Source organism: Jaculus jaculus, chromosome 9 (genome assembly GCF_020740685.1).
Source record: "Jaculus jaculus isolate mJacJac1 chromosome 9, mJacJac1.mat.Y.cur, whole genome shotgun sequence".
NCBI classification, from domain to species: domain Eukaryota; kingdom Metazoa; phylum Chordata; class Mammalia; order Rodentia; family Dipodidae; genus Jaculus; species Jaculus jaculus.
Window position 1 is genome coordinate 79,054,776 of NC_059110.1, and position 14,324 is coordinate 79,069,099.

Genomic DNA, 14,324 nt, shown 5'->3' on the forward strand with positions numbered 1-14,324 from the left:
CAGGGTCCTGGGGAGGATCCTGGATCCTAGACTTCCCCCGGCAAAGCTAACTTCCAGGAGATTGCAGGATTACCAGGGAGGGTCTGAGTTTGGAAGCAGCGTGCTCTGGTGAGATTCCGTACCAGCATAAGTGCTCTGGCTTCTGGAAAGTAACTGAGCTTTGCTTCTGCTTCTGCTTCGTGGGGTCCCAGAAAATGCAGACTCCCTAGCAGGGTGTCCCAAGGAAGTGGGCAGTGTTGGGGGGCAGGATGCGGTGCTAGCCTGACGTCTGTCCCCTCCGCAGTTCCTGAGTGAAGGCTACGCGGCCCATCTGGCTGCGCTGGAGGCCAGCCACCGCTCGCGTCCCAAGAAGAACAACTCCCGCATGATCCTGCGCAAGGGCAGCTTCGGCCTGCACGCGCAGCCGGAGTTTCTGCGCAAGCGCAACCACCTGCGCAGGACCATGTCCGTGCAGCAGCCGGACCCCCCGGCTGCCAACCCTAAGCCCGAGCGGGCGCAGAGTCAGCCAGAGTCTGACAAGGACCACGAGCGGTCGCTGCCCGCGCTCAGCTGGGCACGTGGGCCCCCCAAGTTCGAGTCGGTGCCCTGAGCCGCGGGTGATGCACAGAACATGGGGCCCAGCCAGGTGTCCTGCAGGGACGGGGGAGGGGCTGCCTTCTCCCGGACACAGGCGCTTTCCTGCTTCTTCCCTCCCGTGTCTGTCCATCAGTGTCCGACCACAGCAGGGAGGGAACTTACCCTGGCCTTGGGAGGCTGCCCGGGCTAACAAACGAACAAGCAAACAAAAAACCCCGGGATCTCAGTGCAGCAGCTGCCGCCTCCCCACATCCATGCTGGCAAGCCCGAGTGAAGGTTGATGTATGTGTGTGTGATCTTGGGGCCAGGCCCGAGTGCTTGGGCGGAGTCGGCCGTCCTTCTAAGTCCTGAGGCTTCCAGCGGCGCTAGGCAGGCTCAACCCCGGGAGCTCTCAGCGCCATGCACCCACAGCCAGTGGCAGGTGCAGCAACTTGGCTCTCTGGAGAAGAGGGTGGCATTTGCTTTTGCCCCCTCTGTGATATTTCAGGCACCACTTCGGAGTAGACTCACTTATGATAAAGTGATCACTTTCTGGGAGTGAGAGGATGGTCCTTGGGCTCAGTCTCATGTTTGGAGTCTGTCCACAAACCTGGGGATACTGCCTGGTGCTGACGGTCTGGGTCTGTCTTGCAGCTGTCCTTGGTCCCCTACTTCTCGTCCTCCATATCCTTGCTCTCCTGAGACCCTGGAGGGCAGGTGTTCTTCTTCCTTGAACCTTGCTGTGGACCCTCCTTGTGACTGTGCAGCTGTGGCGGGCTCTGGCCCACTTGGGCTGTGTGCCTTGAGCCTTTAGCTAACCCTCCCTTTCTCATATAACTGGAGGGGTTCCCCAGCTCACATGAGACTGCCCTGTACTTTTGCACCTCCACCCAGGTGAGGCTTTTCAGAATGCCCAGTGGTTCCCACCTCAACCCCTGCTTCAGAGGGGTTGTGGGTGGTCTAGGACGGATGAGTTCTTGGCCCAGGACCTCAGAGGAAGCCACTGCTATACAGGGAGCCCACTAGTTTGAGTTGCAGATGTCTGAAAGAGATATCTGAAACAGCATTCCCCCTCCCCCCCCACCACCCAACCAACACAGGGTACTGCCCTGGCACCCCTGCCCACAGCTCTACTCAGACAGATGTCTTCCTTTCGTTTTCTGGAAGGCATAGAGCTGAGATCCCAGGGTTTGGGGATTTGTGGAGTTTTGGCTCAAACTGTTGTATTCTCTTTCCTTCATTTTGCCACTCAGTTTGGTTTGAGTCTGGAACCTCCTTCCTGAGTGGTCAGACCCCTGAGAGTGGCAGGGCAGGGCTCTCTTGGGCTCTTCTAAGCCTGCCGAGGCCCTCCCCTTGCTCCTGAGCCCTTGGTCTTGTTCCCTGGCCCAGGAGAGTGGGGTTGCCTGGCTTCCTTGGAACCCCCACAAGCAGCTGCTGAGGCCAGGCCCAGACATCTGTGCCCACAGCAGGCCCCTGTGTCAGCTCAGTGTTGCTTCTGCTCAATGTCTACCTCTTGCAGCTCCCATGCAGCCCATGGCAGCTGCTGGTGGGAGTGATTGGCACCATATTGTGAATCTCATGGCAAACTGGGTGCCCCATTGGGGCTAGAGGGGGTGCAGACTCACTGTGTCCACCCTGCTTCTCCAGCTTGCCAGCTCCTGCCCCCTCTGCCGGACCTGTCTTGCCAACTTTTCTGCTTCACTCTTGACATTGTGTTCTGCACCCAAGCCTGGGCACTGCCTTCAAGACTACTGTGAGGGTGAAGAGGGTCCAGACCAGCCTCAGCTTCTTTTCTCATGCCCGCCCCCCCTTGACATGCCATGTTCTTGGCTCTGTTGACACCAGCTCAAATGGCCTAGCCACTTCAATGCTAGTCTTTCCACTCCTCAAAAAATGCTTTGATTCAAGTGTCTGATTCTTTCACAGTCCATCATCACATATTGGCAGGAGCCACAGTCTAACTTTAAAATGATTAAATATTTAGTTTTTTCCCCCTTGTTCTAAGAACCCCATGCTGGGGGTGGAGAGAGTGAGAGCATACTCTTAGGAGCCAGAACTCCCAGGGTGGTCAAGTCAGTGACAAGGTTTTGTGGACCCAGCAGGAGACCTCACCCCTCCTTTGGTGGAGCCCCTCACTGGGGCTTGGATGACCCCTTTTTAGATGCTGATGGTGTACAGGGAGGTATTGTGAATACCTTCTGAGCAGTAGCTGGCTGGTGTGAATGTGTACTCACGGTTCTGTTTCGTGGTGTTTCAGTGCTGCTTCTGTGGCAGCCACGTGCTCCTCCTGCATGGTCTCTTCCAGTGCTTTGTTCAGTCACGCTTGTGTCAGGGACAAAAGAATCTAGTCTTGTTCCCCAAGGGAGTGCTGTGACCCTGATCCAGCTGTTCTCTAGAGACCTCTCCTAGCTCCCGATGTGCCTGGCCCTCCAGCAACTGGAAACTGAACTTCCTGCCTGACCAAAGCTCCCCGTTTTTGAGTGGCATGTTTGTTCTTCCCATGTGGTGGTTGTCCTGACCTGGTTAAGGAATGCCTAGCATCTTCCTATATCATTTACCCTGTTGGGGGTTCAGGATGCATTCTTTGCCAAGGTCTGCTCTTCCAGCATCATGCCCTCCTCACTCACTCCTTCCTGAAGCACCATGACATACTAAACAAACAAACAAACAAACAAACAAGCATATCCCTTCCGTGCATTTGGATGTCCAGCCTTCTTGCCTGGGTGCTGGGCTACAACACTTGCATTCCTGAGAATGCCTTGCTGGTTCTCTGCAGGAGGGGAGGCTGGATCTGATGGTTTCTAACTGTACCGTTAAGCACTTTGGAGCCCACAGCTGTGACCCACAAGTGTCCCAAAGACACAGTATGGCACCCATCTTTAAATGAATGCCAACCCCCAGGGCAGTGGGTCTTGGTCCAGAGGTGATGATAGTTTTGCACACACACTCCCCCACTCAGCTCAGGGGTAGTCCTGTCCGGGAGGGGCACCCTGACAGAAGGAGCCTCGCAGTTTACCCCGCCTTAAACAACCAACTTCTCAGCTGAATCCCCAGGGGTTCGGGTGCCAAGTGCTCTGGAAAAAAATATCCCCTCTCTCCATTTCCTTCTGGCTTTGGGGGAACTTTCTAAAATACCTGAATTAGGGTTCAGCAAGGCCCAGCTGGGTTCTACTCTCCTGGCTGAGAAACCAAGGTTGGGAGGGAATCAGCTTGACTTCACCCACTGGGCAGGAGTGGCAGGTGACACCAAGGAGGGGTGGGCCACAGAAGGGCTGCTGGTGTGGGACCCCTGTCCTTTTCTTTGTTTACTCAGTGGTGGCAGCCAGTCTGACCTTGTCTGCGGTCTGCCTGTCCCTGTGTGTAACTTCCAGTATTCATGTGATGGATGGTTCAGCGGTGGAAAAGGTTTAATGAACCTCTGGCTGCCTTGTACAAAATCCGTTAGAAGAGAAAAATGTAAAATATCTGATTTCTAACAAGACAAAAACAGCATTATGGAGTTAAAAGATTTTTACAATTGGTCTTGATTTTGATGTGAGCTGTTTTTAACTCTCAAATGTTGTCACTTAAATAAAAACCTTATTTGCCTTTCAAATATGCTCTGCTTTGGACTGAGACAGCTTTCCCTTTACTCTTGTTCTCCCTGAGCTGGGGGTGGGGATGAGGGATAATGCTGGGCCCCAGACCCAAGGTCCGGTTTCCCTCCACCATGTCAGTGTGTACGTGTGCGCATGCCCACACAAGTGCACACATCAAGGGGACAGTGTGAAAAGAAAAAAAAGTAAGATGTGGGAAATGAGTCTTTATTAGGAAAAATCAGTGTGATCTAGGAAACTGACACATTGGTTTCATAATTCACAAAGGGCAGAAACTGCTCTTGAACAGAGTCCCCTCCCTGCATGCCCATGTAGCCCACACAGACTGCATAAACAGCTCCAAGAGCTGAGGTCATACAGTCCGCAAACATTTCTTCTCCTGTCCTCTGGAACCCTGGTGGGGGAGCAGGGGTGGAAATGGACCTTCAAGCCTCTGCACTGGAGATTCACAGGTGAGGCTCATGGATGACCCCTGCAGGGTCCTAGCTATGGTCTCAGGGCTTTCTGGCATCTTCTGGTAACTTCTCATCATGGGTGGGGCAATGGTGAGACTCGAGTGTGGGATGAATGTCTAGGTTCAAAAGTCCCCTGGGAGAGCAGGGATGATTTTCCTTGCCTCTCCAAGGTCTCCCCAAATCACTCTCAGGCAGTGGCCAGTGGTCACTGGTGGGGCCAGATTTGGCTGAAGCAGAAGTGCTGTAGGCTGTGTTAGTCAAATTCTTGTTAGTGTTGACTACAGGTGCTGATGACTGCTGTCTCCTCCCAGAAGCTCACGGGGTGGATAGCACAGATATCTTGGTGGCTTGGTAGGACAGGACTTGTTTTCTATAAGAGAGGGGAGGTAGGACATCGTAGCTTGTCCCTGAAGTGGGCTGGGAGGTGGGTCTCAGTCCTGGAGCGTCCCAGCTTGCTCAAGGAGTGATGGAGCAGTGAGGTGAGCAGCCTTAACTCCAAGCACGTAGAAGACGGGGACGCTTCCTACTCTGCTGTGCCCACCCAGCCTGTGGGTTTCTCCAAAACCATGCAAAGGAGGTGGAGGAGACTGAGGAAGACATTTTGGAGGGGGCATGACCTGAAGAGTGCTGTCCTCAGTCACGGATGAGGGCGGCGGTCGTGTTGCCACTAGGGATGGAGGAGGGGGAGGGTTGATGAGGTGGGGTGCTGCGAGCTCTGAAGGCCTCCGAGGCTAGACAGGACCACAGCCTGGACGCGTGGTGGGAACATGGCCACTGGACAGACACGGGCCTGCAGAGCCGTGCCTAAGGACTAAACAAATGGGAAAACAAAGTGGCCCCAGACTAGGGCAGAGCCAGAACCAAAGCTCTGCCACCAGGATGGAGCCCTGAGCAGATAAACCAGGGACCCCTAGCAACCATGTCGCTTTTGTTAAGTCCATGGGGAGAAAGCACACAGAGGAGCCATGCAGGATAGTGGAGGAAGGGCAGGCCTTCCAGGAAGCAGGTAGCCAGTGAGGTTCTAAGAGCTGGAGGAAAGTGGGAGGCCAGAGCCCAGAGGATGCATACATCCAGGATGCCTCCTTCACCATCACCCCAGTTCAGGGCTTCCCCCGCTTTTCCTGTTTGCAGCAAGGAGACTGAGGTCCAGAGAGGAGAAGGGACTAGTTAGGGTCATATGGCAGATCAGCGTTGGAACCAGCAGCCTTTCTACAAAGATGGTGTGGCTCAAGGGACCTTGGCCATTTCACTTTGAAACTAGGGATGCAACTCACCTCTCTTCAGCCACAATGGCTTCGTCCAGTTTTCGAGACAGCTTCTGGAGATGCTGGATTCCTGCCCCCACCAGCTCTAGGTCGCTGTCTGACTCACTGAGCACAAGGAAAAGCCACACCAGGGGCTAGCTGGAGTTCTGTGACAGTGGCCCTACCCCACCCAGCGCTGTCTGCAGGTCCAGGTGGCTGACCCTAGGAGGCTGTGAAAGCCTCACTACAGACCTCCACTCTGAAAAGTGACATACAGGCCTCGAGCCCAAGGCCACAGGCAAGTCATTTTGCAATGAAATGAGAGCTGCTGTTGCCCTTGAATCTGAGCCTTAGACCCCCAGGAGTGCTCTCAGGAGGACTGAGAGCATGGGACTATTGCCTTGTTCTGTTGCAGCTAGGGGAACAAGCACTGAAGGACTTCCACAGGTCCTCTCTAGATCCAGGGTAGAGCTGGGCCAGCACTTAGACATGACAGCTCAGTGTGCTCGGCCCCACGGGGTTCTGAGAAGACTCTGGAGTCCAGGAAGTTTTGGGGGTACATGGAAGGGAAAACATGCCTGGACTTGCCTGGGAGTGCAGAGGGGCTCTGTTGAAGAGCAGGGACTCTGCAGGGCAGCCTCTTTCCTCAGCCGGCGCCGTGGGTGGGCAGACAGGCGGGAATGCCCCCCTTCCTGGAGGTTCCTGGTGACCCTACACAGCCGAGTGTTCTTCTGGCTTGGGCTGGGTGGTGGGGAGCCTCTGTCCTTCTGCACCCCTCTCTTCCTTCTCCTGGCTATCACCTGAGTATCCATCAGCCACTTGGTGCCACTCTGACAAGACTCCTGAATCCTCTGTGACAGGTGCATGTGGGAAGGTTAGCCCAGACAGGATGGAGGGGAGCTTCTAGGCTCACACTGTCCCTCCAGCTAGAGCCCACCAACTGCCCCACAGTTGCTGCCTCCTCTCCAGGGTGAGGGCTGGGTGACTTCATGTGAGACAGTATTCCTTGGCAGGGATCAGTTCAGAGCTCAGGAACACAGCCATCAGCAGCAGAAGGGCCACACTTAACAAGCAGAGACAGACCCCAAGAATCAAGGTGACCCAGTTCCCTGGACCCCAGATCACTCCCCTTCCTCCTCCCCCATAGCTCACATAGACCCTTTATGGCAGTTCTGATCATGACACAGGGCCAAGGCTCAACTTTTGGACCTTTCATATGACCTGGTTGAAAGGGTCTGCTATAGTCTTTGCCTTGGCAAACTGAGCTCAGAAGTTAGAGCAAGGCCCAAGGTTAGGTTTCATGAGTTGGGTGACCATGGACAAGATGTCTCATTTCACATATTTGAGCTGTAGGTGCTGAAAGCAATCTTAAGATTCGTCTAAGTTATGGCTAGCCTTGTGCTAGAAGACCTCTGTACAAAGTTGCCACTATCAGCATGCCCTGACTCAGCACACAGGATCCTTTTAATCTCCCTGTTGTCTTGCTCAGTACTCAGGCTGAGGCTCCCCATTCCTTCTCTTCAGAACCTTGCTTCCTCTCAGTTCTCAGTCTGGACTCACACCATTCCACTTGCCTTGTGCCTCTGCATACCCTCCCTTTCCTGGGTTAGCTCAGTACAGTGCCCTCCTCTGGGAAGTCTTCAAGGACCAAGCTTGAGACTGGTGTACCCTTAGTAAGCCACTTGGTTTCTGATCACATTACAGAGCATATTATCTTGTGCTGTGAGCACCAATTTCCCCCATGACCCTGTTTCATTCACCCACTCAACTACTTGAGCATCTATGTGTCAGGGACTGTTTGGGGTGCTGGAGAAACTCCTGTCCTCATGAAGTCTATTTTGGAGGGTTTCCTGGGGCTAGGAGCTGTCAGCACAAGAACACCCTCTATAAACATGATTAGTCATGTCATTATTACCTGGGACATGGCACCCAAGGCACTCTTAGCTGAGCGAGCTGCAGCCTGGAGGCCCTGCTGTTCGGGCTCTGGGGCTTCTAGGCGTTTCCAAGAGGGGCCAGTCCCAAGGTTGAGGCTGACAGCTCTCAGGGGCAGCCTCCTTTGGAACTGTCTGCACAGGGATCCCAGGGGATGCATGGATGTCTCCAGATGACCCGCGGAGGATCGAGCCACCTCCTTCTGATGCTCTTCCTTCAGAAGTGATTGCCTGCGCAAGGAGGCCCTCACACTCTGCCACTGCGATGCCATGTGCCTGGTCCAGTCTCCTAGTCCTTTCAGATCCTGGGGAGGTCAAAAGGGCAGGTTACCAAGGCACTCTCCAGCCCCATTTCAGGCTCCACTGACGCCTGGACAAAAGAGAAGAAATGGAGTGGAGGCTCTTGGGGCGGGGCATTTTGGACAGTTGTGGGTAGGTACCAGAAGGAAGCTGCTTCCTGGAACGAGGGTGGTCAGCAACGTTCCATCTGTCTCAGCTTCAAGTTACCAAAGCTGTTGTCTGTCTTCCCATCCCAGCCGCCTTTTTGTAGTCTCGGCGGGAAGGAGGCAGACGCTCACCGTGCCTAGGCGCGGCTCAAGGACGCGATCAACTTTTGCACAAACTTACCCTGGCCATACACGCTCCCGCCCAGACCCCGGCCTCCTCATCAGGTCCTAGGATTCCATGGGACGCCAGCAATTTTCGGATACTCCCACCCTCCCCGGGGCCCGGCCTAGCCTGCCTCCTCCAGGGGCTGCCCCGCGAAGCCCCTTCCCTTGGAGCCCCAGCCCCTCGGCGTCTCGGCCGGCGCTCACCCTGCAGCCCGCGAAGCAGGACCCGACGCTCGGCACCTCGGCTCCCCGACCACCACAGCGGATTTGAAAGTCCGCGCGGACCCGCCCCGGCAAGATGATTGGCTCAGAGTCTGTCGCTCCTGGAATCTGATTGGTCCTTTTCTTTCGCGTCCGTACGTCCTGCTTTGGGGTTGGCCCTGCCACCTCCATTCATAGCTCTGGACCCCCTCTGGGCTTGCTGCAGAGGGTCCAGACCAGTTTCTGAATCCGACCCCGGTCGCCCACCCAGCCCGTGCGCCACCTTCCGGATGGTCGGCCTCGCCCCGTCCGAGCGCACGCCGGGTCTCGAACCATCGCTGCATCTAGGCTGGCCTGCGGGATGGCGGCAGAGGCGGGAGTGTCAGGCACCAAGGAGGCCCAGAGGCGGGCATTCTGGCCCTCGAAGCCCCTTAGCTCGCAGCAGTGCTAGTTCCCTAGGGACCCATCCCACACCTAGTAGTTTTGCAGGGAACCTGGGGTTGGGGCAACGGAGCTCTGGGTTCCCTGGGTGGTTTGGTTTCAAATTCCCCGTCCCCCGCCCCCACCCTCTCGGAGAAGGCCCTGCCTCTGCTCTGGGTTCTTTATTTAAAAAAATTTTTTATTAGCATTTTCCATGTCATGCTCTGGGTTCTTTAAACTCATTTACTGCAGGGGGCAGACCAGAGGATTTCTCCCATCCTGGGCCTGCTCAGAGAGCGCCTCAGCTCCTCGCATTGCTCCACCCATCCTTCCCTCTTCCCCTTGGCATCGCAGCAAGCCTAAAAATCAAACTTGAAAGCTCTCTAGCACCTCGCACCGGGCTTTTGTGTGGGGTGTGTGTGTGCCTGTGGAGGCCACGGATTAACAATGGGGTGCCTTCCTTATTTGCTCGGTCTTACTATTGAGCCAGTTGAATAATTGAACCCAGCACGCTGATTCGGCTAGTACAGCTAGCTTGTCCCAGGGATCAGCCTCACAAACACTGGGATTACAGATGAGGTCCCACCTTTCCATGGGTCCTGAGCCTCTGAACTCAGGTCCCCATGCCTGTGGGAAACCATTTACCAACTGAGCCCCACTCAGGCCCAGGCTGACCTAGAATTCACTATATAGTCTCAGGGTGGCCTCCAAGTCACAGTGATCCTCCTGCCTCAGCCGCCTGAGTGCTGGAATGAAAGGTCTGCGCCACCACACCAGGTCGACAGGCTGTTTGATTTTGAGACAGTTATCTTCCTATGTAGTCTAGGATGGTCTCAAAGTTGCCTTCCTCTGGCCTCAGACTCCAAAGTGCTGGGATCATAGACATGTGCCACCCCATCTCTGCTTTCTTACTTGCTTTTACCTGACTTCAAAGCAGTGGCATCCCCTTCCCTTGTCCTGGCCTGGGATGACAGACTTCTAGGGCATCTTCAGCTTTCCAGCTCATATCTGGATCAGCTCACTCATTCTTTCAGCCTCTGTGTTCCCCCTCGCCTCATGATGAGAATGGTTAACTTATATATGGCATGCTAAACATGTCATATGTACCCATGAACTCATTTCACCCCCACTACTGCTGACAACTTAGTGAGGAAGCTGAAATGTAAAGAGATTAAACTGGGCTCAGATTTCATTCAGTATGAGAGTATAGCAGGGCCAAGGATAAAAACACCATCGGTTCAGGACCAGGGTCCATGCTCACCAGGGCCCACCCCACACTACCCTTCCTCAGCCTGTGTGCTTCCAGCCCTAGCCCAATCTCTTCCCTGACTCCAACAGCTAACAATGTCAGGGACCCCATGGTCTCCTTATACCAACCCCAGCAAGAGCCATGCTGTTACCTCCCACCTCCTTCCCCTTTCCTTCCTCTGGGCTTCCCACCCCTTATCAGCAGGAGCTTGTGGTTAAGCAGTTAAGCACTGGGCTAAAAATGAAGTCAGAGGGCTGGAGAGATGGCTTAGTGGTTAAGACACTTGCCTGCAAAGCCAAAAGACCCAGATTTGATTCCCCAGGACCCACATAAAGCCAGATGTACAAGGTGGCACATGTGTCTGGAGTTTGTTTGCAGTGGCTGGAGGCCCTGGTGCACCCATTCTCTCTCTCCCTGCCACTTTCTCTCTCTCTTTCCATATATATATGCATATATATATACCTGCCCCCTCTCAAATAAGTAAATAAAATATTTTACAAAAATGAGATGTAGATAACTGATGGCTAGCCCTGCAATACATGACCCATATACCCTAAGAAGAAGAGTCCCTGTGGAGGGGAGAGGACAGGGAGGAGGCTAACAATGGTACCAACTGGACTGCTTTTACTGAATACAAAACTAATAAAAATAAAGAAGAAAACCTGAAAAAAAGGAGATGTAGAGGTCAACAAAATGCCCAGGGCTCAGGTTCAGTGTGTGGGAAGAGATGGGGATTTTCGGATCAAATCACAGTAATCAGTTCACCAGAGAGCCATGTGATCTAAAGCTGAGACTTGGAGCATGAGCTAACCAGGCAAAGCACATGTTTGAATGTATTTGTGTGTTTGTATGTTTGTGGTCTTCTTGGCACAAGGCATGTCATATTCAAGGTCTCCGGCACTCATTGTGAGAAACCCAGCACACATTTATATGCATCCCAAAGTAAATCTTCATGAAAGGGCTAAGGATGCAGTGATGGGAGGTGATGTTTTATTTTCTGTTTCACTCTGGAAGACTGAGGCTCACAACTGCTTTAGTGTTGCCTGTGTGCTTCCAGCCCCAGCCCAATCTCTTCCCTGACTCCAACAGCTAACAATGTCCGGGACCCCATGGTCTCCTTATACCAACCCCAGCAAGAGCCATTCTGTTACCTCCCACCTCCTTCCCCTTTCCTTCAGGTGCAGGACAGGGCTTGAAAGCCACTGCTCTGCCTGTTCACTTTCTATCCGTCCCCCTCCACACCATGGGACTGTTTATCACTGGTCACTGAGATGAGACCTTTTATGCCAGTTGTTCTTGTGATTGTAATAGGGGAATACATATGATGAGTTGGGAAGAAAGAATTGTTTCTATGAAAACCAAATTCAAAGTTGTTGGGCCCAGAAAGGCCCAGGCGTGAGGCCTAGTGGAACTTCCTGAGTCTAGCTAAAGTTTGGTGACCTGTCTCTGGCCAGCTAGGACTCAGCAAGAATCCTAATGGCTTCTGGCCTGCTACTTCCACGCAGGACTTGAAATTACCATTTCAATAGTCACAGTTTACTATTGGCCCTTACCTCTTCCCCATCCTAAAATCCCCACCTTCGTCCCCAACATGATATAGGCAACTGCTCATAGCAATGTGGCTAGGAGAGGTTTCTGAGTCGTCGTACGCTCATCTTCCTCCTTAACCCTTTGGGAGGAACCAGCAGGCCTGGTCCTTCCACAGCACTGCCTGCCCCCACTGGTGGAGCCCAGCAAAAGTGTGGAAAGAACTCAATGACCATGTAACACTTAGAAACAAGTTGTGAAATACAAGCACCTTGTCACAGATGTCTCCCCAGCACTCACTGCAGTGCCTGGCACGTTACAGGCATCCGTAATAATAGCACACATTTTTTGGAGCCTTTTACCACGTGTCAGAAACTCAGCTAAGTTCAAGTGCATAGACTTCCTTCCTTTTTAGTTCTCATGGCAAGGAAGTATAGTGCTAATTTTATTCCCATGATAAAACTGGAGATTTAGGCAGAAGTGTCTTGTCCAAGATTGCGGGGATAGTGAGGGCTGGAGCTTAAGTCCTTGCTGTCTGCGTTCTTCACTTTAGCTTACGCATCTCTGTCAGGCCTCTGGAGTGCATGCATGCGTGTGTGCAGAGTCCTCACTGCTGACAGCTTGCTGCTCAGAATGGTAACTGGTAGGCCAGATTAATGCTGAGTAGTCTCCATGGCAACAAAACAAGGCAGAAGTATTTTCTTCTGAATGGGAAGCTGGTCCCCTCGGCCTTGCACAGAAGATGGCTCTAGGATGGGAGGGAGACTCTACGAAGGCCTGGAGCCTGCTGCTCTTCTCCATGAAGAAAACCCAGCCAGTAGCTTCAGCCTGCCTTGGCCTCTGTTGGGGAAGGGGATGAAAGATGAGCTCCGGCCCCTCCCCTCTCCTACCCCCTCTCCAACCCAGTTTGCCCCACGCCTTGGATCTAATACATATCATTCTTATGGAAGAAACTGACCTTGAATAGGTTATGTCCAACACTTTTGATGTGCTGAATGTCATGAACTTGAAGCACTTTGGCAGTAGGAGGGATAAGGGATACTGGAACCTTCCCTGTGCTAGAGGTCCCAGAAGCTTCTCCAGATTTGTGACCTGCAGCTGAGGGGCCGGGGGGGGGGGGGCAATGTCAGGGAGTGTGGAACACTGCCCACATTGCAGTACTGAATGAGGGCTGAGACAAATAGAGAGCAGACCCCAGCCTACTGGGGCCTGAGGCCTGCTGTTTAGGCTGGAGCTTAGACTGGATCTGAAGGTAGGGGCGTCACAGCTGAATTTGAAGAGAGGAGCACATGATCAAAGCACCAGTTGAGCAATATCCTTGGGGAGCTCAGCAGGGACCAGAGGCCTGCAGAGATCAGTCTGGAAGCTGTGGCTTGAGACCAGGCATAGCACTAACAGTAGACCCTCCTTCAGCAGTGAAGCCTGGGCCCTGACACTAATCTCTGTCGCCCCTTCCTAAACTGCTGTGCACCTTTTGAGCCTCTGCTTGGTGGGTGATGGAAATGGGTAATATCAAGTATTATGAGATAAGACACAGTTAGGTTCCTTAGAAACTGTACACTTATAAAGCAAACATTCATGTGACCTGCGGGGCTCCTTCCCGCACAGGTAGTGCCGAGGGAAGGACCAGGCCTGCTGGTTCCTCCCTAGGGGTTGAGGGGATGATGAACGTTGGACGACTTAGAAACCTCTCCTGGCCACCGGAGAAAAACCACACTGAGTCGGGAGTCTTTGCAATGCAGGAACAACTCGCTTTATTACTCTGAGCAGTTGCCTATATCATGTTGGGGATGAAGGCGGGGATTTTAGGGTGGGAGAAGAGGTAAGGGCCAATAGTAAACTTTAACTATTGAAATGGTAATTACAATTACCACGAGGAAGTAGCAGGCCAGAAGCCCTTAGGCATCCTGCTGAGTCATAGCTGGCCAGAGACAGGTCGCCAAACTTTAGCTAGGCTCAGGAAGTTCCACTAGACCTCACGCCTAGGCCTTTCAGGGCCCAACAGTGACCCTCCTATATTTCAGGGGCAAGCATTGCCAAGAACTCAGAAGCAGTCCCTGGCTCCCTGGTGTGTTCTTCCTCCCCACTAGACATCTATGGCAGTCATTTTTATTTTCTTTGGAGTTTTCTGACTATGTGATCTTCTGAGCACTCATGCTCCTCTAGGCTGCTGTGTGGTTGGAAAAAGATGGAAGTAAAGAGGAAAGGGTCTCTGCACCTTTTCCCTTAGCTCCTTTCAAAACAGAGAGGGATATGGGCCCTGGGGCGGGGCTTGCACTCAGGGCAGGCTTCCTGGAGGAGCCAGGCTGGGTTCACAATTAAATAATTAGCTCAGGGATGGTGTCCTCCAAGTCAAGTGGAAGCCAAGACGTTCAAGAGTTCTGGACATCAGGTGCCACTTACATGCGAGCTCCAGGCATCTGGACTTCCTGAGAAGAGAGATTGAAGAAGAGTGGATTTCCCACTTCAGTAGGAAATGGAGTTGAGAGGAAGGGAGGCATCCAAAGGGATGAAGCTAGTAAATATGACGTGGAA

The 14,324-nt window shown here is 53.2% G+C and overlaps 2 protein-coding genes across 8 annotated transcripts in view; one reads left to right on the top strand and one right to left on the bottom strand.

Annotated features, from left to right (window-relative positions):
• Positions 1–2,925, top strand: part of Pitpnm3 (PITPNM family member 3) — a 105,064-nt gene extending 102,139 nt beyond the window's left edge. For both annotated transcript variants that reach the window (XM_045158777.1, XM_045158778.1), the window contains exon 20: positions 284–2,925. In XM_045158777.1, the coding sequence (XP_045014712.1) occupies positions 284–589 (306 nt within the window). In that variant the 3' untranslated portion in view covers positions 590–2,925. The remainder of the gene's footprint in view (positions 1–283) is intronic.
• A 1,417-nt stretch (positions 2,926–4,342) lies between these two features.
• On the bottom strand, positions 4,343–8,664 carry Pimreg (PICALM interacting mitotic regulator). Of its 6 annotated transcripts, none has more exons than XM_004665710.2 (6): positions 8,597–8,664; positions 7,766–8,086; positions 6,439–6,701; positions 5,881–5,976; positions 5,224–5,273; positions 4,343–4,976 (listed from the first exon to the last, which is right to left on the bottom strand). In XM_004665710.2, the coding sequence occupies exons 2-5, from the start codon at positions 8,051–8,053 to the stop codon at positions 5,240–5,242; spliced, it is 681 nt and encodes a 226-aa protein (XP_004665767.1). In that variant the 5' UTR covers positions 8,054–8,086; positions 8,597–8,664; the 3' UTR covers positions 4,343–4,976; positions 5,224–5,239. The 6 variants fall into 6 exon arrangements, 5 of the variants coding, with proteins under 5 accessions (XP_004665767.1, XP_045015706.1, XP_045015708.1 ...); XR_006639002.1 differs by having other exon boundaries at positions 5,224–5,417; XM_045159771.1 differs by lacking the exon at positions 5,224–5,273.
• Positions 8,665–14,324: the final 5,660 nt, after the last annotated feature.